Source organism: Mustela erminea, chromosome 7 (genome assembly GCF_009829155.1).
Source record: "Mustela erminea isolate mMusErm1 chromosome 7, mMusErm1.Pri, whole genome shotgun sequence".
NCBI lineage: Eukaryota > Metazoa > Chordata > Mammalia > Carnivora > Mustelidae > Mustela > Mustela erminea.
The window spans coordinates 58,906,679-58,929,056 of NC_045620.1; the positions used below are offsets into that span (position 1 = coordinate 58,906,679).

General features: G+C 40.2%; 1 protein-coding gene across 3 annotated transcripts in view; it reads right to left on the reverse strand.

Annotated features, from left to right (window-relative positions):
- IL18R1 (interleukin 18 receptor 1) overlaps positions 1-21,203 on the reverse strand; it is a 41,692-nt gene extending 20,489 nt beyond the window's left edge. Inside the window, exons 1-5 of one of the 3 annotated variants that reach the window (XM_032351717.1) lie at positions 19,343-21,202; positions 18,821-19,008; positions 13,726-13,810; positions 9,585-9,828; positions 5,692-5,857 (exon numbers count right to left, since the gene is read on the reverse strand). In XM_032351717.1, coding sequence (XP_032207608.1) covers positions 5,692-5,857; positions 9,585-9,828; positions 13,726-13,783 — 468 coding nt within the window. In that variant the 5' untranslated portion in view covers positions 13,784-13,810; positions 18,821-19,008; positions 19,343-21,202. Of the gene's footprint in view, positions 1-5,691; positions 5,858-9,584; positions 9,829-13,725; positions 13,811-18,820 lie in introns of all 3 variants that reach the window. The other 2 variants (XM_032351718.1, XM_032351716.1) reach the window with 2 other exon arrangements.
- Between the last annotated feature and the right edge of the window lie 1,175 nt (positions 21,204-22,378).

The window sequence follows — 22,378 nt, forward strand, 5'->3', positions numbered from 1 at the left end:
GAAAAACATGCAGCCAAGAATACTATATCCAGCTAGGCTATCATTGAAAATAGAAGGAGAGATTAAAAGCTTCCAGGACAAACAAGAACTGAAAGAATTTGCAAATACCAAACCAGCTCTACAGGAAATCTTGAAAGGGGTCCTCTAAGCAAAGAGAGAGCCTACAAGTGGTAGATCAGAAAGGAACAGAGACCATATACAGTAACAGTCACCTTACAGGCAATACAATGGCACTAAATTCATATTTCTCAATAGTTACCCTGAATGTTAATGGGCTAAATGCCCCTGTCAAAAGACACAGGGTATCAGAATGGATAAAAAAACAAAACCCATCTATATGTTGCCTCCAAGAAACTCATTTTAAGCCCGAAGACACCTCCAGATTTAAATTGAGGGGGTGGAAAAGAATTTACCATGCTAATGGACATCAGAAGAAAGCAGGAGTGGCAATCCTTATATCAGATCAATTAGATTTTAAGCCAAAGACTATAATAAGAGATGAGGAAGGACACTATATCATACTCAAAGGGTCTGTCCAACAAGAAGATTTAACAATTTTAAATATCTATGCCCCCAACGTGGGAGCAGCCAACTATATAAACCAATTAATAACAAAATCAAAGAAACACATCAACAATAATACAATAATAGTAGGGGACTTTAACACTCCCCTCACTGAAATGGACAGATCATCCAAGCAAAAGATCAGCAAGGAAATAAAGGCCTTAAACGACACACTGGACCAGATATATTCAGAATCACATCACAGATATATTCAGAATATTTCATCCCAAAGCAACAGAATACACATTCTTCTCTAGTGCACATGGAACATTCTCCAGAATAGATCACATCCTCGGTCCTAAATCAGGACTCAACCGGTATCAAAAGATTGGGATCATTCCCTGCATATTTTCAGACCACAATGCTCTAAAGCTAGAACTCAACCACAAAAGGAAGTTTGGAAAGAACCCAAATACATGGAGACTAAACAGCATCCTTCTAAAGAATGAATGGGTCAACCGGGAAATTAAAGAAGAATTGAAAAAAATCATGGAAACAAATGATAATGAAAATACAACGGTTCAAAATCTGTGGGACACAACAAAGGCAGTCCTGAGAGGAAAATATATAGCGGTACAAGCCTTTCTCAAGAAACAAGAAAGGTCTCAGGTACACAACCTAACCCTACACCTAAAGGAGCTGGAGAAAGAACAAGAAAGAAACCCTAAGCCCAGCAGGAGGAGAGAAATCATAAAGATCAGAGCAGAAATCAATGAAATAGAAACCAAAAAAACAATAGAACAAATCAACGAAACTAGGAGCTGGTTCTTTGAAAGAATTAATAAAATTGTAAACCCCTGGCCCGACTTATCAAAAAGAAAAGAGAAAGGACCCAAATAAATAAAATCATGAGTGAAAGAGGAGAGATCACAACTAACACCAAAGAAATACAAACTATTATAAGAACATACTATGAGCAACTCTACGCCAATAAATTTGACAATCTGGAAGAAATGGATGCATTCCTAGAAACATATAAACTACCACAACTGAACCAGGAAGAAATAGAAAGCCTGAACAGACCCATAACCAGTAAGGAGATTGAAACAGTCATTAAAAATCTCCAAACAAACAAAAGCCCAGGGCCAGACGGCTTCCCGGGGGAATTCTACCAAACATTTAAAGAAGAACTAATTCCTATTCTCCTGAAACTGTTCCAAAAAATAGAAATGGAAGGAAAACTTCCAAACTCATTTTATGAGGCCAGCATCACCTTGATCCTAAAACCAGACAAGGATCCCACCAAAAAAGAGAGCTATAGACCGATATCCTTGATGAACACAGATGCAAAAATACTCAACAAAATACTAGCCAATAGGATTCAACAGTACATTAAAAAGATTATTCACCACGACCAAGTGGGATTTATTCCAGGGCTGCAAGGTTGGTTCAACATCCGCAAATCAGTCAATGTGATACAACACATCAATAAAAGAAAGAACAAGAACCATATGATACTCTCAATAGATGCTGAAAAAGCATTTGACAAAGTACAGCATCCCTTCCTGATCAAAACTCTTCAAAGTGTAGGGATAGAGGGCACATACCTCAATATCATCAAAGCCATCTATGAAAAACCCACCGCAAATATCATTCTCAATGGAGAAAAACTGAAAGCTTTTCCGCTAAGGTCAGGAACACGGCAGGGATGTCCATTATCACCACTGCTATTCAACATAGTACTAGAGGTCCTAGCCTCAGCAATCAGAAAACAAAAGGAAATTAAAGGCATCCAAATCGGCAAAGAAGAAGTCAAATTATCACTCTTCGCAGATGATATGATACTATATGTGGAAAACCCAAAAGACTCCACTCCAAAACTGCTAGAACTTATACAGGAATTCAGTAAAGTGTCAGGATATAAAATCAATGCACAGAAATCAGTTGCATTTCTCTACACCAACAGCAAGACAGAAGAAAGAGAAATTAAGGAGTCCATCCCATTTACAATTGCACCCAAAACCATAAGATACCTAGGAATAAACCTAACCAAAGAGACACAGAATCTATACTCAGAAAACTATAAAGTACTCATGAAAGAAATTGAGGAAGACACTAAGAAATGGAAAAATGTTCCATGCTCCTGGATTGGAAGAATAAATATTGTGAAAATGTCTATGCTACCTAAAGCAATCTACACATTTAATGCAATTCCTATCAAAGTACCATCCATCTTTTTCAAAGAAATGGAACAAATAATGCTAAAATTTATATGGAACCAGAAAAGACCTCGAATAGCCAAAGGGATATTGAAAAAGAACGCCAACGTTGGTGGCATCACAATTCCGGACTTCAAGCTCTATTACAAAGCTGTCGTCATCAAGACAGCATGCTACTGGCACAAAAACAGACACATAGATCAATGGAACAGAATAGAGAGCCCAGAAATAGACCCTCAACTCTATGGTCAACTAATCTTCGACAAAGCAGGAAAGAATGTCCAATGGAAAAAAGACAGCCTCTTCAATAAATGGTGCTGGGAAAATTGGACAGCCACATGCAGAAAAATGAAATTGGACCATTTCCTTACACCACACACAAAAATAGACTCAAAATGGATGAAGGACCTCAATGTGCGAAAGGAATCCATCAAAATCCTTGAGGAGAACACAGGCAGCAACCTCTTTGACCTCTGCCGCAGCAACATCTTCCTAGGAACAACGCAAAAGGCAAGGGAAGCAAGGGCAAAAATGAACTATTGGGATTTCATCAAGATCAAAAGCTTTTGCACAGCAAAGGAAACAGTTAACAAAATCAAAAGACAACTGACAGAATGGGAGAAGATATTTGCAAACGACATATCAGATAAAGGACTAGTGTCCAGAATCTATAAAGAACTTAGCAAACTCAACACCTAAGAACAAATAATCCAATCAAGAAATGGGCAGAGGACATGAACAGACATTTCTGCAAAGAAGACATCCAGATGGCCAACAGACACATGAAAAAGTCCTCCATATCACTCGGCATCAGGGAAATACAAATCAAAACCACAATGAGATATCACCTCACACCAGTCAGAATGGCTAAAATCAACAAGTCAGGAAATGACAGATGCTGGCGAGGATGCGGAGAAAGGGGAACCCTCCTACAATGTTGGTGGGAATGCAAGCTGGTGCAGCCACTCTGGAAAACAGCATGGAGGTTCCTCAAAATGTTGAAAATAGAACTGCCCTATGACCCAGCAATTGCACTATTGGGTATTTACCCTAAGGATACAAACGTAGTGATCCAAAGGGGCACATGCACCCGAATGTTTATAGCAGCAATGTCCACAATAGCCAAACTATGGAAAGAACCTAGATGCCCATCAACAGATGAATGGATCAAGAAGATGTGGTATATATACACAATGGAATACTATGCAGCCATCAAAAGAAATGAAATCTTGCCATTTGCGACAACATGGATGGAACTAGAGCGTATCATGCTTAGCGAAATAAGTCAAGCAGAGAAAGACAACTATCATATGATCTCCCTGATATGAGGAAGTGGTGATGCAACATGGGGGCTTAAGTGGGTAGGAGAAGAATCAATGAAACAAGATGGGATTGGGAGGGAGACAAACCATAAGTGACTTTTAATCTCACAAAACAAACTGAGGGTTGCTGGGGGGAGGGGGTTTGGGAGAAGGGGGTGGGATTATGGACATTGGGGAGGGTATGTGCTGTGGTGAGTGCTGTGAAGTGTGTAAACCTGGTGATTCACAGACCTGTACCCCTGGGGATAGAGTATTATGCCTCCATCAGAAAGGATGAATACCCAACTTTTGTAGCAACATGGACGGGACTGGAAGAGATTATGCTGAGTGAAATAAGTCAAGCAGAGAGAGTCAATTATCATATGGTTTCACTTATTTGTGGAGCATAACAAATAGCATGGAGGACATGGGGACTTAGAGTGGAGAAGGGAGTTGGGGGAAATTGGAAGGGGAGGTGAACCATGAGAGACTATGGACTCTGAAAAACAATCTGAGGGTTTTGAAGGGACGGGGGGTGGGAGGTTGGGGTACCAGGTGGTGGGTATTATAGAGGGCACGGATTGCATGGAGCATGGGGTGTGGTGCAAAAATAATGAATACTGTTATGCTGGAAATAAAAAAAAAAAAGAAAAAAAAAGATGTAAGGGAATAATTACTGTATAATTTTTAATGACTAGAGGGAAAATATAAGCCATTAAAAATACAATTTTTATTTTAAAAAGTACTTTATAATTACCACTTTTAAAAAATAGTTGTTCTCTCTCACACACACACACACACACACACACACACACATCCCAAAGTCTCTGGCTGGTGGAATTCTGAGTGAGCTCTGCTCTCTTCACTGTGCATTTTTCCATCTTCCATTTTTATAAAAGGAACTCGTATGTTTAGAAAAAAAGTGCGTATACAATAGAATTTAAAACTTTAAATATATGTGGCAGAAGAAAATGAAAATCCATAAGCTAGCATTCTTAGAAATTTATCAAAAGAGAAGGAAAATGAAGGAGGGGCAAGGATGAGGAAGCTGTTCCCATTTACTGAACACCATGGGGCAGGAGCTCATCTGAGCAACCCTGTGGGGAGCACCTTGCTCAGATGGGCTGGCTGAGCTGTCGAGGGGCCAAGTAGCTTGTATGTGACAAGACAAGGATGTCCACAGCCAGGAGATTCTCATTTTGGATTTTTGTCTTTTTTTCCTCAAGTCTTAAGTTAAAATATTTTTTAAAATATTTTATTTATTTATTTGACAGAGAGAGATCACAAGTAGACAGAGAGGCAGGGAGAGAGAGAGGGAAGCAGGCTCCCCGCTGAGCAGAGAGCCTGATGTGGGACTCGATCCCAGGACCCTGAGATCATGACCTGAGCCGAAGGCAGAGGCGTAACCCACTGAGCCACCCAGGCGCCCCAAGTTAAAATATTTTTTTAAAGACTTATTTGTTTAAGAGAGAGAGAGAGGGAGACCATGGTGGGGTGAGGCAAAGGGAAAGGAGAATCTCAAGAAGACTCTGGGTTGAGCCCGGAGCCTGACGTTGGGCTCAATCTCATGACCTTGAGATCATGACTTGGGCTGAAATCAAGAGTATACACTTAAACCACTGAGCCACCTAGTTGCCCCTTAAGTTAAAATATTTTAAAAGTGCTACCTTATACAGTGATGTTCTGTTGGCCAGTTTTTCATAGTGTGTATTTATACATTTGACTCGCAAAGATTTCTGAACTTCCACAGGTTTACTAATTAGTAGTTTTTCAGCAAAACATCTGTGTTTACTTTTTCCAATGACATTTAATTTCCATTCACGTGTATTATTTCTATGAAATAAAGGTTTAAAGATATTTTATGATTAGTACAGAGACTTTGCAAATACGACCTTTTAGTAACCAATCCACCCACCTTATTTTCATATTAAGAGGCTCATTCACTGATGCCCAGACCCTGCTGTGTCCCATTTTGGTTCAGTGCAGCAAGGCTAAAGGGCAGTGGAAGAGGAAAACCTGAGCAGTTCCACACACACAAACACACTCACCCTATGCAGAGCATATATTATGGGTGTCTGAACAGAAATGTCTAAAACTTCAATGATCTTTGGAGATGGACAAGTCCAAAGATTCTCAACTCAGAATGGGACAGTAGCAGTGGGTTGATGAGGTCCAAAAACAGACTCCTGAACTTATTTTCTGGAAGTCTGTATAAATGCACTGGGTTTTATATTTCTCTGGGTGGTTTCTTCCAATCCTCTTCTCTTACTGTTGATTAAAGCCAAGTCTGGAGTGACTGCATAGCTATATTAGCATTCTACTAAGTAAACATTAGTTTGAGTAGATTTCATTGATGTTGTTCCTTCTGATTAGAAATTAGTAATCTGGAAGATGAAACAACTTTAACACAGTTTTTAAAAAGGAACTTCTAAACAAGGAAATGTTTGCAACCTGAAGTTTGTTGAAACTGCATATATGACATATAGATCCCCATACTAAATACAATAGACATGTGTTAAGTTGTCCTCTGTGCCTTCTGTACCTACCACAGGCCCTTGCAGTCCCCTTCTAGGTCTATAGGAGCATGGAAGGAAGACTAGCACTCACTGAGCTCTAGGCATTGTACTGTGCATGTGCAAAGGGGATGGTGATTTCTTTTATGTGAAATAAGAAAGCTAAACTTCACTTAAAGCTGAGTACCTGGCCCAAGTTCCCACACCAGTCAGCAGCAAGGTCAAGATGCAAAACAATTCGGTTTGGCACTAAAGGCCAGGCCTGCACTACCCAATACTATACTCTCACAGTCAAGGTGGGTCTGGCCCTTCCCTTGGGTGTGCATTCATACAAGAGTGGTCAGGGCTGGGAAGGAAGCTATGAGTGCACTGACAAGCTGTCCTAAAAGTTAAAAGCAGTGGGTCAAAGGCCATGGAATATAATAGAGCTACCCGGCCCTTGGAAAGGATTCAGAATCCCATTGACATTATCTTCTTCTCAAATGTGTCTAATGTTTTCCCAACTTCAGCCCTGCTGAGCTGGACAGAGATGTATTTCTAAATCTTTCTGTCCTTTTGCTTCTGAGGAAGAGAGTATATGCATATTTCCAACTTATGTCCATACTGTTCTCTACCTCTGCAGTCCCTAATTCCTAACACCCAGTAAGTACTGACTGGCAGAATGCCTCCGTGTCCCAGCCACCGCACTGGGAATGAGGAAACAAGGGGACACCGACCGTCCTTGCTCAGAGAGCTTGAAGGCCAGTGTGATGCTGAGGCCAACTGCCCCAAAGCTGTAACCATTCCTGTTATCTTACAAGGCCATCCATTCCTGGTCACAGGAGCCACTCGTGCCACTCAAGAGGGGATTTGTAAAGCTCTAGCATTCTTGGGAGGCCCCTTACTAAGCCAATCTAGAATGTGACTGTGAGACTTCTGCATGTGCTTTTCTCTCTATCTTCATGCCCTTCCCTCAAGCATCAAAAACCCCCTCTCTCCTGCATTCCCTCCCTTCTTGGTGGATTTCCTTCTTAAATTTGATCTGACTTCACAATTCACATATCAGTCTTCAGGGACCTTTGATTATTAGCTGAAGATTCCCAAAAAACAAAAGGATTATGGTTCTCAGGGAGGGATTCCAGGGTTGGAATCTGGTCTTCAACAGATTCCATGTGAAATTAAAAAGACTTACTCACCTAAATCTGTGCACACATACACACATGTGCACACACACACACAGGTGTCCCAAATTTAAAGAAATCCCCATCTTCAATGCCCCTATGCATCCAAAACAACCTGTGTAGGTTCCCATTGATTTTCTCTTTTTCTTTCTTTTTTAAAAAGCTTTATGTGTTTATTTAAGAGAGAGAGTGACCACAAGCTAGGGGAGAGGGCAAAGCAGACTCCCTGCTGCAGGGAGCCTGATGAGGGGCTCAATCCCAGGACCCCAAGATCATGACTGGAGCCAAAGACAGATGCTCAGCTCAACAGACTCAGCCACCCGCATGCCTCACCCGCCCCCGCCCCCCACCCATTGATTTTCAAAACCACTGTCAAGGCTCTCCTCAGTCCATCACTTTAGTCTCACATTATTGCTCAGCCTCCAACATCTTTCAAAGTTCATCACCACAGCCACTGAGCCACCTTGCTTTTCCTGCCCTGTCAGATCATCTTCCTAGATCTCCACACTTCTCCAACAGCCTGTTTCTAGTTGATGCTTCCACTTTGCCTTCCTAACCCAGGCTATGTTCTTCACCCTCCCTATCAGAGAGACAGTTAATGGCTTTTGTCCCTATCTGTCTCCAAGCGTCCTCTGTGGATAACTGGCTCTTCTTCCCCTCAATGCGTGCTTCCTGCCCTGTCCAGGGTACTTCTTCCATTTAAATCATACCTTTATTCAATCAAGCTATGGAGATTTTTTTTAACCCCATTTGTGAGTATTCATTCTACCTTAGTGCAAAAACACCCAGCTGTGACCTACTTCTAGAATCGTCCCTCTTCAGGGAACACATAAAATTTACAACAGGTCAAAACAAACAACAGAAAAAGAGTTCTTGAATTTCTTTCTGACTCCTGGGGGTTACTATGTATAGAAACAAACCTAAATGACCTCATTTTGTGCAAAACCATGCAAGTGATAACAAGGTTTCACCAGGATGCCTCACTCTGCTCCCAACACCACCGTTGATAACGATCGGGACCTACCCCAGAAATCTACTACACCCAAGAGCACACCACCACCACTCCCTCAGTTGGCCCTGAGCTCTCTTTCACCAGATCAGATCTTAGATCTTAGCCTCTGATCTCTATAATCAAGACCAATAATCCATCAACAGAACATTGCTTGTCCCAGTTGCTCCTTCCCAGCCTACCAAAGAAAGTATAGAGAAAACCTAATTCAGTGATAGTCACTGAAACATTCAGTTGGTTTTTCTTATTTCATAGAACTGATGATTCCTGGACTCTTGATTATGAGCGTCCTGGCATAGACTACAGGGGTCTGTCCCATGAAGGTCATGCAAAGCCTTTTCTGTGCTCTTCTTTCTCACTGCCCCTGGCTATAGGTCTGTGATGAGCTGTAAGGCTCACACATCCTTCACTCACACTACCACCAGATACCCAACAAACCCTGGAAAACTGGCTCGAGATGAGTCTACACCCCTTCTGACCCCAAGCCCGAGCCCGAGGACACCACCTGGGAAGCTGACGTTGCCCCCCCTCACCGCATGGTCATTAAGGAGTCTTCACTGATCTCATCTGACCAGTGACTCTACACCATAGGAGCAGCTGAATTTTAAAATGAATTTCATTTGGCACCCACTTATCTTTGGTAAGAATCCCCTAAAAGAAATATTAAGGTCCTCTTTCACTAAGATCACTAAGCAGATAAACACAAGGACAAATATTTAATTTGATTTTTCCATAACCAAGTATTTATTGCATGGTGTAGGAAGGGCAGGGGAGAGTAAATGCATGGATTATCCTCTCGGATTGTTGTGTATCTGATTTGTTGAGCTAAGTCCAAGAGTGCGATGAACAATGCTGACACAAAGAGAAGCTATACTCACCCCATATGGAAAAAGTAAGATCCGCTGTCCTCCAGTTCCACTGGCCAAAACTCCAAAACACGATCATACAGAGAAATTCTGGGAAAACTGCTTGAGTTTAGCTCAATGCGCCCGTGGGATCCACTACTCTTGTACCATCTTACGACGGCTGTTTCATTCTTGGGCTCAGGTGCTAATGAGCAATATTTCAGATAGAAAGGCTCCCCTCTGACTGCGGTGATGTTAAAGCGTAAAGTACAGGTTTCTTCATAAAATTAGCAAAGTAGAAGGAAAAAAAATGATAATGACAAAGGTGAATGTTTTTCTTTCCTAATGGATGAGCCAAATAAGCCAGGTGAGTAAGAAAGTCCTGAGCAACCCCAATATCTCAGTCTTGTGAGTTCTCATTTTAGGGTCAATCTTTCCAACACGAGGACACTCTCAGGGCATAAATGAAGACAAAATTTCCAACAACTTTTTTTCAAACAGGGCATCACCAAAACCTAACTTACCAGAGCAAGAAGACAGCTGAATGCAGTGAAAGCTTTTCAAAGAAAATGTTATACATGACAGCTTCCTCCTAAGGAAAGCCACAGAGGTCACAGTGTTGCCACACCCACCCCCCAAAAAATGTCGCTAGCTGGGACATCTCCACGGAAATCAAAACAAGAAATCTAGAGGCCTCAGAGTTCCTCACCTGGCTCACCAGAAGTGTACCTTTAATCAGTTTACCTGACCATTCCGTGGGCAACCCAGGGGACGGTTAAGGGGCTCCTGTGTAGCTCAGAGTGTGTGTGAGCCCATTATCTCTCCAAGTTTCCACATGAATCATCAAGAAGTGATTAATACAGTATCACTCCCAGTCTAGGTATCTGTTAATTTCCTCCTTGAGTGCTCTTGCAAGCTTTCCCTCTCCCTCCCTCCCTCTTTCTCAACCAACCCAGGTACTCTGGCAGGTTATCTGATCCTTTCAGCTAAAAGAGTCATCATTCCCCTTGTTTTGAACTTCCGATAGTTCAAAGTTAGCCCTCATGGACCCTTTCCATATCCTGTTCTCCAGTGGCTCCAGCATGCCCTTTTATTGGATTCAAGTATAAATAACACCCAGTGTTATTAGTTTCAGGTGTACAACATATTGCTTCAACAATTCTATACATTACTTGGTGTTAACCATCATTCAATGTCGTCATCCTTTATCACATACAATGTTATTACAAAATTATTGTCTATACTGCCTATGCTATAATTTTCATCCCCATGATTTATTTATTTTTATTATAATAACTGAAAGATTTACTTCTTAATCTCCTTTATGTATTTTACTCTCCCATGCCTCCCTTCTGGCAACCACCAATTGGTTCTCTGTATTTTAAAGAGTCTGCATTTGTTCATTGGTTTATTCATTTATTTTTTAGATTCCACATATAAGCAAAATTATATGCTATTTGTCTTTCTCTTTCTGACTTATTTCACTTAGCATAATACACTTTAGGTCCATCCATGTTGTCCCAAATGGCAAGATCTTACTCTTTTTTGTGGTTGAGTAATATTTTAGTGTGTGTGTGTATATATATATATACACATATATATATTCACCACTCTCTTCATCCATTCATCTATCAATGGATAGATAGCCAACACTGCAGTCAACATAGGGATGCATGTATATTTTCAAATTAGTGCTTTTGTTTCCTTTAGATAAATACTCAGAAGTGAAATTACTGAATCATATGGTCTATCTGTAATTTTTTGAGGAACCTCCATAGAGTTTTCTGCAGTGGCTGCATCAATTTACTTTCCCACCCACTGTGCCCTTTAACTGAATTTTGAGAATGAGAATCCTTAAATTAAGTAGAGCATTTCTCTGAGGGCATGGAGAAAATGCCTCCTCTCCAGTTAGGGTCTATTTCTCAAAGCAAAGGTCTGGTTTTAACTCGATGTTGTTAACCACAATGTCAAGAGGAAGTGGCTCAAATGGTAGAAGCATTCTTTGAAAACATGGATGTCAAATTTACCTCAAAGTACAAGTGTTAATGTATACCGATCTTGAGTTTGGTGGTTGTTATAGAAACTCCATCTTACATTTCACTACTTCAACACAGAAGGTGTGATACATGTGTAAGTGTTGGTGTTAGTTTTAACTGACATCCAATAGGACGGCAAGTCAAAACCAATTTCACTTATTTTCCTGTTTCAGGGATGTGATATCCATAAAACAAAGGACACAGATCCTACAGTCTATACTCATCATGTCTCCAATAGACATCCATGTTGCTGCATGAAGCACTGATTTGTGCTTTCCTCATAGGTAGTACATGCAGTCGTGTTCATATTTGACAATTTATCCATTCTATGGATGTTGAACGTATGGGTTATTTCTAGGTTTTTGTCACACTTATAAAAACCCAAATACTTCTATAACAACCTGTGCTTGTGTTGTGATAGACACATCCACCATTTCTTTGAGGGAGGATCTATCATTTGCAGAAACCTAACCTGGCTGACATATTCTCCAGGGGAAGATGGTTGGAGATTAAAAGTTCATGCTCCCCTAGCAGCTAACAGCTTCCGCTACCTAATCTTCAGCTTCACACTGTAGGCTTTGTAGATTAGAAATGGTTTTTGGTTGAAAAAAAAATGAATGGAGTTCAAAGTGTATGGACTGTCCAGAGCAGTTCCTCCCATTCCTACATGAACAGAGAGCAAGAATCCAACAGGTCAACAACCTAGACCCTGTGGAAGGATGGGTACGTTTGGAAATGTCTAGAGTTTGAACAATACATGGGATATTGTCATTCAACTTCTACTTGGTTAAATTAATCCTCATGTGGAATATTGTCATATTTGTCCAGAGTCAACCCTTTATGAAAGGTGCTCTTCAGACACCTAAAAGGACAAAGAGCTGGGACCTTAGTAGCCTTATAGAATTGGCTGTGACTATTTTTGAACCTGAAACATGTGTCATCGTAACTTGGGAGCAAGGTTATTAGTGCATGTCTATGGAACAAGGTACCCGTATTTTCTTGCATCTTGCTTTTTCACTCTACAGTTCGTAACAGATTAGTCATCTGGCATCAAGAGGAGCACATCTACCTCCTTCCTTTTACATCTGGGTAGTATTGCATTATCTGGATCTCAACAAAAATGGACCCACTTAAGTAAATATGGGACTGGAATTATTTGAAAGTATCAATAACTTAAATTCCCTATCTCTTCAGCAATAATTCTCAAAGTAGGGGATATGGGCTCATGTGTTACCCCCTCCTAGATAACAGAACAAGTCAAATCAGTATTTGTGTTCCCACCTAGTCCTCCAAAGCATAAGGAGAACCGTGCTAATCAGTCATGAATCTCTTCTCCAAAGAATTCTGATGAACCCACAGAATCTTTCTTGATAAAAGTCTCCAAGCCATCACTGCTAATCAGGTTTTTTTTTAAGATTTTATTTATTCGACAGAGAGAAATCACAAGTAGGCAGAGAGGCAGGCAGAGAGAGAGAGATTGGAGGAAGCAGGCTCCCCGAGGCACAGAGAGCCCGACTCGGGGCTCGATCCCAGGACCCTGGGATCACGACCTGAGCCGAAGGCAGAGGCTACTGCTAATCAGTTTTAACTTGTACCTGCCACCTGATATAAATCCTACTTGCTTTTCCCAGTCTATGCAGTCTTTCTTATGTACTCTTTCTAACTGGAATATTTACCACTCACTGTCTTCACTACCTAAATAATGAGATGAATCTTGGTCTTCATGTTGGAAGAAAAAGAATGTGTGTAAAACTTTCTAAAAATCAATAATAAAGATCGCTGTGAACTCTTCAGTTTTAAATAACATAAAGCAGATTTTCATTTCAGACCAAAGTAATTCGTTTCCAGATACAATCCTACTCTCTCTGCATAAACTCAGAGAACTAAATCTTTTCCTTTTCATTAAACCCATAGGATTCTTTACTTGATTTCATTCCTATGAAATGAAGCCAGGGACATCAAAGGGTTCTCTATGCCAGGGACATCAAAGGGTTGATAACTTTCACTGTAAAATGTAAAACCACTAATTTTAATAAATTCAGCATCCTCAACAGCCACCTCCACATACAGAAGTGAAACCTTGATATTCCTTCTAGACTACCCATTAAGTATGCTTATGAATGATTATGCTTACTTACCTGAGGTGCTTGTAAACATAAACATCAGAAATGTCAAGAGTAGTTCTATACGATGCATTTGAGGATTCTGCTTCTAGTGGTTTCTCTGGAAAACAGAATAAGATAGGTTCAGCCAAAATTTGCAAACAAACATACACCTGTATCATGAAGGAGATTTTTAAAAATCTGGCGCACAGACTTTTTTTAAAAATCAGTGAAGTTTTCATATCTCTTTATATACTCACCAAGTATTCTCAGAACTTTCAGCCACATAGAATTCATAAAATTTCAAGGTAATGAACTTCAGCATCCAGAAAAAAATTCCTATGTGTGCAATTTTCTAATACAAGTGAGTCTGCTATATTTTGAGCCTGGTCTACTAAACCTTACCTCGAAGGTCAAAGGTGAGAACAAAAATATTTCCAGAAAATCTACTGCTCTATGAATAGATGGTCTGCGGTATACTGAGATATGTATGGCAGGTCTGCCCATGTACAGATGTGTGTGTCTGTGTGTGTCCTTTTTTCTCTCATCATACCAAAATGCTCATCATAATCTTCATCTGTGGCTTGAATTTTTTTTAACAATTTTATTTATTTATTTATTTATTTATTTATTTATTTATTTATTTGTCAGGGAGACGGAGAAGGAGAGCACAAGCAGGCAGAGTGGCAGGCAGAGGCAGAGAGAGAAGTGGGCTCCATGCTGAGCAAGGAGCCCAATGCAGTACTCGATCCCAGGATCCTGGGATCATGACCTGAGCCGTGGGCAGCGGCTCAACCGACTGAGCCACCCAGGTGTCACTTGTGGCTTCGGTTTTTAAATATCCAACTCCCTTCTTCAGAACTAAGTTCTTTATAAGTTAGGAACTGAGTCTATTTTGTTCATTACTATATCACCAGAGTTCAGAAAAATGCCTTGCACAAAATAAGCATTAATACTTGTTACACAGGAATAGGTGTATGGGTGTGTGTTTATTTGAGGGAAATGGGGAGACAAAACAGGAGTTTCCTACACTCCAAATGCCTAATCTCCATGAACTCAAATATGTGTTGAATTTCAATCCTACTTAATCCATCTTTTATCCTATGAATTACAGATTTAGAGAGTAGAACGGAGGAAGGGGGCATTGGGTCTCTGACACTAATGTGAATATTGCATAAGCAATCCGATGATCCTTGCACAGTACACACCAAACTCCACTGGGTGGACAGAAGAGCTTGCTTCCTGGGGCACACAAACCTGGGTCAGCATTCCAGCTTGAGCCTTGACTACTGGTGTAACCTTAGACAAGTTACTTAAAGTCTCAGATCTTATCTACTCATTACCAAAATGGAGAAGAGGAAGAAGGTCTATCACCAAAATTATTGGTCCTATCTTCTCATTACCAAATGTAATAAAATCTACCTTATCCGCTCACTACCAAAATGGAGATGAGGAAGAAGGCCTATCATCAAAATTATTGAGTCATTAGATGAGCTAAGTAACAAAAAGCTTTCTGGATGCCCCGTAACCTCTCAGTCCCAGATAATTCTGTTACCAACTGCCACTCACCTCCCATATTTAAAAAAGAAGGAGGAGGTGGGGGATGGGGGGAAGACTGTTAATGCCCAATTCCTGGATGAAGTTTAGTGGCTAAGGGGTCAAATTATTTACATCAGAACAGTGCCAATATCAGTAAACTTAATGTAACTGTAAACATAAATAAACTTAAACTAAATCTTAATGAATAACAAAGCATCTGCTGTAATTTCCAAGAAATAACAATCAATAAAGTAAAGACAAAGAGTTAACTACATATGGAAAGCACAAACTGTTCAAAACCAAATTAGATCTCTATGGTTCTATGGTTTGAAATCAACCCCCCATCCCCACACACATACACACATTTATTATTAACTATCCATTCTCTTACCTCAGATAGAAAGAAAAGTATTGTTTCCTCTGGTTAAGGCTGACACAGCCTTGTAAAGGGCACTGCTGTTTTCTTCTTGGTTTGGGTTTCTGTTAATTTTTAAGGTCTGCTGAGAGAGAAAGTTTCTATGAAATAATTTAGTATTCTGATGAGTTACCTCTGAGTTTCAATATGAAATATGTTATGATCCCAAATTAGCTGATATTGGTGTTGTTCTGTGTGTGTAGATACATAAATTTTAATGTACTTATTATAGATTTAAAAGATCAAGATATTAAATAATAGAACTCATTTCCAAAAGAAAAGCTGTTCTAAGAAATGTCATAGATATCCTACTATTAATAAGACATACATAGAAGAATATAAATATTAAATTTCTTGCATGAAGGAATTTGGGGGGGTTAGTGTTGTGTTTTACATTGATTTTTTTTTTTTGCCTTTCCATAATTTTTAAATTTTTTTCTTTTTTTTCTTTCTCTTTCTTTTTAAAAAATTGTTTTTGATTTCTAAAGTAGTATAATGCCCAATATAGGACATTATAAAATGAAGATTGAAAAGAAGAAAATGATCTCAATATGCATAATACTTTAACATGCTTCATTGTACTTTTTCTGCATGATTTTCAAATAATTAAGATGTTAAAAAAATGTTCATATCCTGCATTTTCTACTTAATCAATGATCACTTTGCTGTGTCACAAAAATCTCTTTGTTAATATCATTCTTAATTGCTACATATATCCCTCAGTATGTGTCTATTATAATTTATAAGATATATTTTATTGCAAAATAATCCCTATGACTATCTTTTTGTGTTAGGCGGTACAGATGAGGTTTGGGAGCACAGTCTCTGGCGCCAGACTAGCTGGATTTGAATCCTCATCCTATTCTTTCCCAGCTGAATAACTTTGGACAAATCACTTATCCTCCCTGCTCTTCAGCTTCTTTATCGAGGAAAGAGAATAACAATACCTCCTCCCGGAAGTGATGTGAAGGTTTCATGAATTACTATCGAAAAGTATCCATGTGTCATAAATATCACTTCAATGTTAGTTACTTATCTACCTTTTTAATTATTTTCTTGGTGTTATGACAATGGCAATACAGTTTATAGGATAGAGAATACATTTTAAGCATGATAAACACTTACTACCAAACTGCATTCCAGAAATGTAATAATTCATACTCCTCAGTTGTGGAAGATAATATACATCTACCACAACCATATAAGCATTGGGCGTTCTCATTCTTTAAATGTAATTCACTCTTCAAATTGGTAATGATGTCTCATGGTTTTCTTAAACCTGCATTCTGCTGATATAAATATGGGAGAATATTAAGCATATAGTTCTTAGCTATTTTATTCCTGTGTATATGAACTATCTTTTTATGCCTTTGGTCCAGTTCTTAGATGTTTTAGTGTTTTGTTTTGTTTTGTTTTAATTTGTTGAGTTTACTTTCAAATTCTTCCTTTTCTGTTTTCACATCTGGGAGACTTTACATTTACAAAGTCAAGCCCACCATGATTTCCTTTGTGACTTTTCCATTATTTTTCCATTGTTGAACATTCCTTTCCCCTCAGTGGTCAGATGCATACTCAAGGTATACTTTCTTCATTTTTATGGCTTAGGGATTTTTGTTTTTTGTTTTTTGTTTTTTTACATTAGAACTGTTTTACCCATTAACAATTTTCTTCTTTGGTATGAAGCTAGGTCTAACTCAACTTGTTTTTCTCAAAGAGCTACTAATTCCTTCTCTGTAATTAGTTAAAGAGTCCTGCCATTCCTTTACAGTGTGCTGACAGTATAGTTAATCAAGTATGGGTTGTCTGTAAGCGCTCTACGGAGATCTAACAGCATGACCACTTGGGAGCAAATACGTGCACTGTGCATGCGTGTGTGTGCAAACACGTGTGCATGCCCAAGCATGCGTGCACATACCACTCTCTCCTCTTCCTCTGCGCTTTGTTTTTCCATTCATAGCACTTGTCCCCAACTGACATACTTTATGTTTGTTTATTATTTGCTAAATTGATGAATGCATTCAATTCATCAAGTATAAACAGTTTGGTGTCTTAGGTGATCATTTGATCCTCTGTAACACCTGCCTAATCTTACCTTTGAAATACTTCTAATATCATGACATCTCAGAAAATACATTGTAACAACTGATATGAAGGCTAGGGCATTCATCGCCCCCTGGAACTTAAATAACAATAACAACCACCACCACCACCACCACCACCACAACATGTTGGTCCCCAGTCAGACAGCTGAGGTATAGTCTAAGCATCCTGACTGATAAAAATCCTCCAGGTGATGCTAATATGCAACCATGGTAGACAATAATCTAGGGGACTTATTTGTATACCTAAAAGTAAATTTAATATATCAGAAGTATATATTTTTAACAATAAGTTACTATTCAAGACATATTGAGTGTGTGTGTGTGTGTGTGTGTGTGTATATATATATATATATATATATATATATATATATATAAAACACATCCACTCAATATTTAAAACTATACTAATGTATATACATATCTGCATGTATACATATATATACACAGCCCCTACATATGATGGCTCTACTTAAGTTTTTTTGATTGTGTGATGGTGCAAAAGAGATACACATTCAGTGGAAACCATACTTGGATTTTGAATTTGGATTTTTTTCCCAGGCTAGTGATATGCTCTATGATCCCCATCAGCTGCAACTCCTAGTCCCCATGGGGATCATGAGGGTAAACAAGAGATACACTTACAACCACTCTGTACCCAAGCAACCATTCTGTTTCTCCCTTTCAGTGTACTATTCCACCAATTAAACAAGCTATTCAATTATTATTGACGCCTTATTATGAATTAGGCGTCGTGTTAGAGGCTTTTGCCCAACTGTAGGCTGATGGAAGTGTTCTGAGCACCTTCAAGGTAAGCTGGTCTAAGTGTGTTGTTCAGGAGTTAGATGTATTAAATGCATGTTCCAGTGACAGGCTATTCCCAGCTTCGGCGGGGTTTTTCAGAATTACCATCAGAAGTGGAGGAAGATCTGTACACATAACGGCACTCGTTATTAACCGATCTTGTTTTTAGAAGCCCTGCCCCGAGGCTGGGGCGCCTCTTGCCCCTTCCCTGGCGGGCTGGAGGAAGAGGGCAGTGGGAAGGGGATGCGGCTGGCGGCGGGGCGCGGCTCCTTACCTTCAGAGCCGAGTTCCGCGAGGCCGCGGCGGGGGGCGGCCGTCCCTCCTGCACTCTGGTCGCGACGGCGGAGGCAGGGTTTCCAGAAGCAGGTGAGAAACTGCGGTGCGCTGCCTCCCTAGCCGCTGGGACTGGGAAACAGGAAAAGAACGAGAGGAGCCTCAAGTGTGATTAAAGATGTAAGGCAACTAGAGAAGGCTGGGGAAAGAAAGGAAAAAAAGAAAAATAAAAAAGGAACAGAGAGTAAGAGGAAAGAAAAGGCGTCTGGCAGCCGCGGAGGCTGTGGTGGGACGCAGTTCCGTGTCCTCAGTGGGAGGTGGGGCGCTGTTCTATCCCGCGGAGTGTCCCGGGTCTGGGATGCTCCAATCAGAGATGCTCCTCGTCGGGGATTCCTCCCAGTGAGGATTGGGGCTGGGAGTCCTCCCAGTTCGCGGTTTTCCTAGGTGGGGGCGGGTGGTACGCCCGGTTCCGGATGCTTTGGCTCTGGGGTGCTCCTAGTCTGGGGCGCCCCTTGGAGCGTACCGGGTATATGGACTTCACTAGGCGCCCCGCCTCTGAGTTCCGGGAGCCGCTTGATCGAGGGCGCTACTGCATGAAGCCGGAAAATCCCACGCCTCGCCCTTGCGCGGAGATCTGCTGTGGTCCCAGCAGCGGGCGGCGAGTTTCGGGAGCTCCCGGGCGGTGGGCGGTGGCCACGGGACCTGTAGAGCCCCGGGACGCTCGGGGCTGCTCCTTGCGCACCCTACAGGCCGCCGAGAGATTTGCACCAGAGTCAGGTTGGGGAGGAAACAGCCTTCACTGGGCAGAGGGGCACCACCTGTGGTTAAGGGGAAGGAGGCCAAGGAAGAGGCCCCCAAACACAGGAAGGCTCCCTGGGGTCATCCAAAGTGAGGAGGAGACCATTCTCTGAGGCACTCAAGTCTCAGATCTGTGCTGAGGACTTCTGTTTAGGCTTGGGGGGGGGGGGCGGGGGGGATCTCTTTCAGGAAGTCATAGAGAGGGAGCAGAAGTGTTCAATTGAGATTTTTTTAACTGTTTAGAAGAAAAGAAGGCAAAAAGAGAACACGTGTTTCAAAATTTTTAGATTGGTCTGTAGTAGGATCTTTCCAACAAAACCAAAGAATGGCTGACAATGAGAGGGTTTAATGAGATAGTGATTTTCATCCCTTTTCTTCAGTCAAAATAGTTCATCACAAAATAAAAGAGAAAGATCATACAATTATCCCAATAATGCAATAAGAACAAGCATCTGACAAAATTCAACAGCTTTTCCTTCATTAACAACACTTGGAATACTGAAAACCAAAAGGAACATTCCTAATCTGATAAAGCGGAGAACAAGATAACGATGTCTTTTTGTGAAAAGTAAAGAAATAAAAATACAAGGCACACAGATTGTAAAGGAAAAGATAAAACTACTCTTTCTGATAGATGGCATAATTTTATGTAGCTCGCCCTTCGAAATTTACTAAAGATATGCTGGAAGTCATAAATGAGTTTAGCAAGATCGTGGAATAAAAATTCAATATACAAAAATCAATTATAATTCTATATGCTGGTAATGGAAATTTGAAAAATGAAATTTGTTAAAAATACCATTTACAATACCATAAAAAATCAAATATCAAAGTATAAATCTCGTAAAATATGTACAAAATGTCTACCATGAAATCAACAAAATACTGCTAAGAGACATGAAAGACATAAAAATGGAGGGATATACCATGGATTGGAAGATTCATTGTTAAGATATTTATTCTGCACAAACTGTGGAGTTCATAGAGTCTATACATTTTATTTAAGACTCTTTAGGTTATAGAGTCTGTATATTTCATGCAATCCAAATCCCGGGAGGAATTTTCAAAGGAATTGAGAAACTGGTTTTAAAATATACATGAAAACGCAAATGATCTGGAACAATCAGAACAATGTTGGCCATAAAGAACAAAGTTAGAGAACTTACCCTGACTTGAAGACTTACAATAAGGAAATACTAATCTTGGCAGTGTGATATTTGCATGAGCATATAAATGAAAAATAATAGAAAGTAGAATAATAGACCCACACATATACAGCCTAATGATTTTTGACCAGAGCATCATGTCAGTTCAATAGAGAAAGAAAAGTCTTCCACAAGTGTTGCTGAAACAATTGGGCATCTCTATAGGGGAAAAAAAAAAAATGAACGTTGACCCTTACCTCATTCTGTATGCGAATATCAACTCACAGTAGACCATAGACTTAAATAGAAAAGCTGGAAACTGGAATATTTCATAAAGATACATGAAGAAATATCTCCAGACCTCGAGGTTAAACCAAACAAACAAAAAAAAGCAACACTTAGCTAAGACACAGAAAACACTAACCATATAAGAAAAATTGACCAATTGTGGGGCACCTGGATGGCTCAGTCGTTGGGCATCTGCCTTCGGCTCAGGTCATGATCCCAGGGTCCCCACATCAGGCTTCCCGCTCTGTGTGAAGCCTGCTTCTCTCTCTCCCACTCCGCTTGCTTGTATTCCCTCTCTTGCTGTCCCTGTCTCTGTCAAAGAAATAAATAAAATCTTTAAAAAAAGGACCAATTGATTGTTACCAAATTGAAAATGTCTGCTAATCAATGATACCATTAAAAAATGAAGAGGTAAGAAGGTAAACCTGGGAAAATTGTCACCTTATACCTATCTGAAAAGGAATCCATATCCAGAATATATAAAAAATGTTCACACATCAACAACATGAAGAGATGCAACACAATCTTTAAATGTATAGAAGATTCTACTTTCACTGAGTGATACATGAATCTTCCTGGTGAATAAGAGCATGAAAAAGTTCAACATCATTAATTGTCAAACAACTGCAAATTAAAACCACAATAAGATTCTTTTAACACCTACTGAAATAACTAAAATTCAAAGAAACCTGACAGTCCCAGTCATCAGTGAGGAGGGAGAACAAGAACGGTCTCATACTTAACTGGAGGAAACGTACAATGGTACAATTAGTTTGTCAGTTTGACAGTTTTCTAAAAGAGACCACTCCTTGGTATTGAGCCAAGAGAAGTAAGAACACATGTCCCCAAGAATGTCCACAGTCTCCATAGTCAGGAGAGGTACCACGTGCAACAACCCATACATCCATCACCAAGGGAGAGGTTAAACTGTGTCCAGCCACACAATGGAATACAACTCAGAGGAAAGAAGTATGGACACATGCGAACCATGGATACATTTCCAAAATTTTACGTTGTGTGGAAGCAGGGAGTCCCAGAGCTGTCCATCTGACTTTATTGATAGAAATTTTAAGATCTGACAAAACTAATCCATGGAGATAGAAATTGGAGCATTGTTTGCCTCCAAGGAAGGAGAGGGATTGGCTGGAAAATGGCAGGAGGGAACTTCCCTGGGAGGTGATAGAAATACTTCTTTTTAAAAAGAGTTATTATTTATCCCTCTATTTGAAAGAGAGAGAGAAAGAAAGGATACAAGTCGGGGCAGGGGTGGGGGGGAGAATCTCAAGCAGACTCCCCACTGACTGAGAAGCCTGACATTGGGGCCTGAT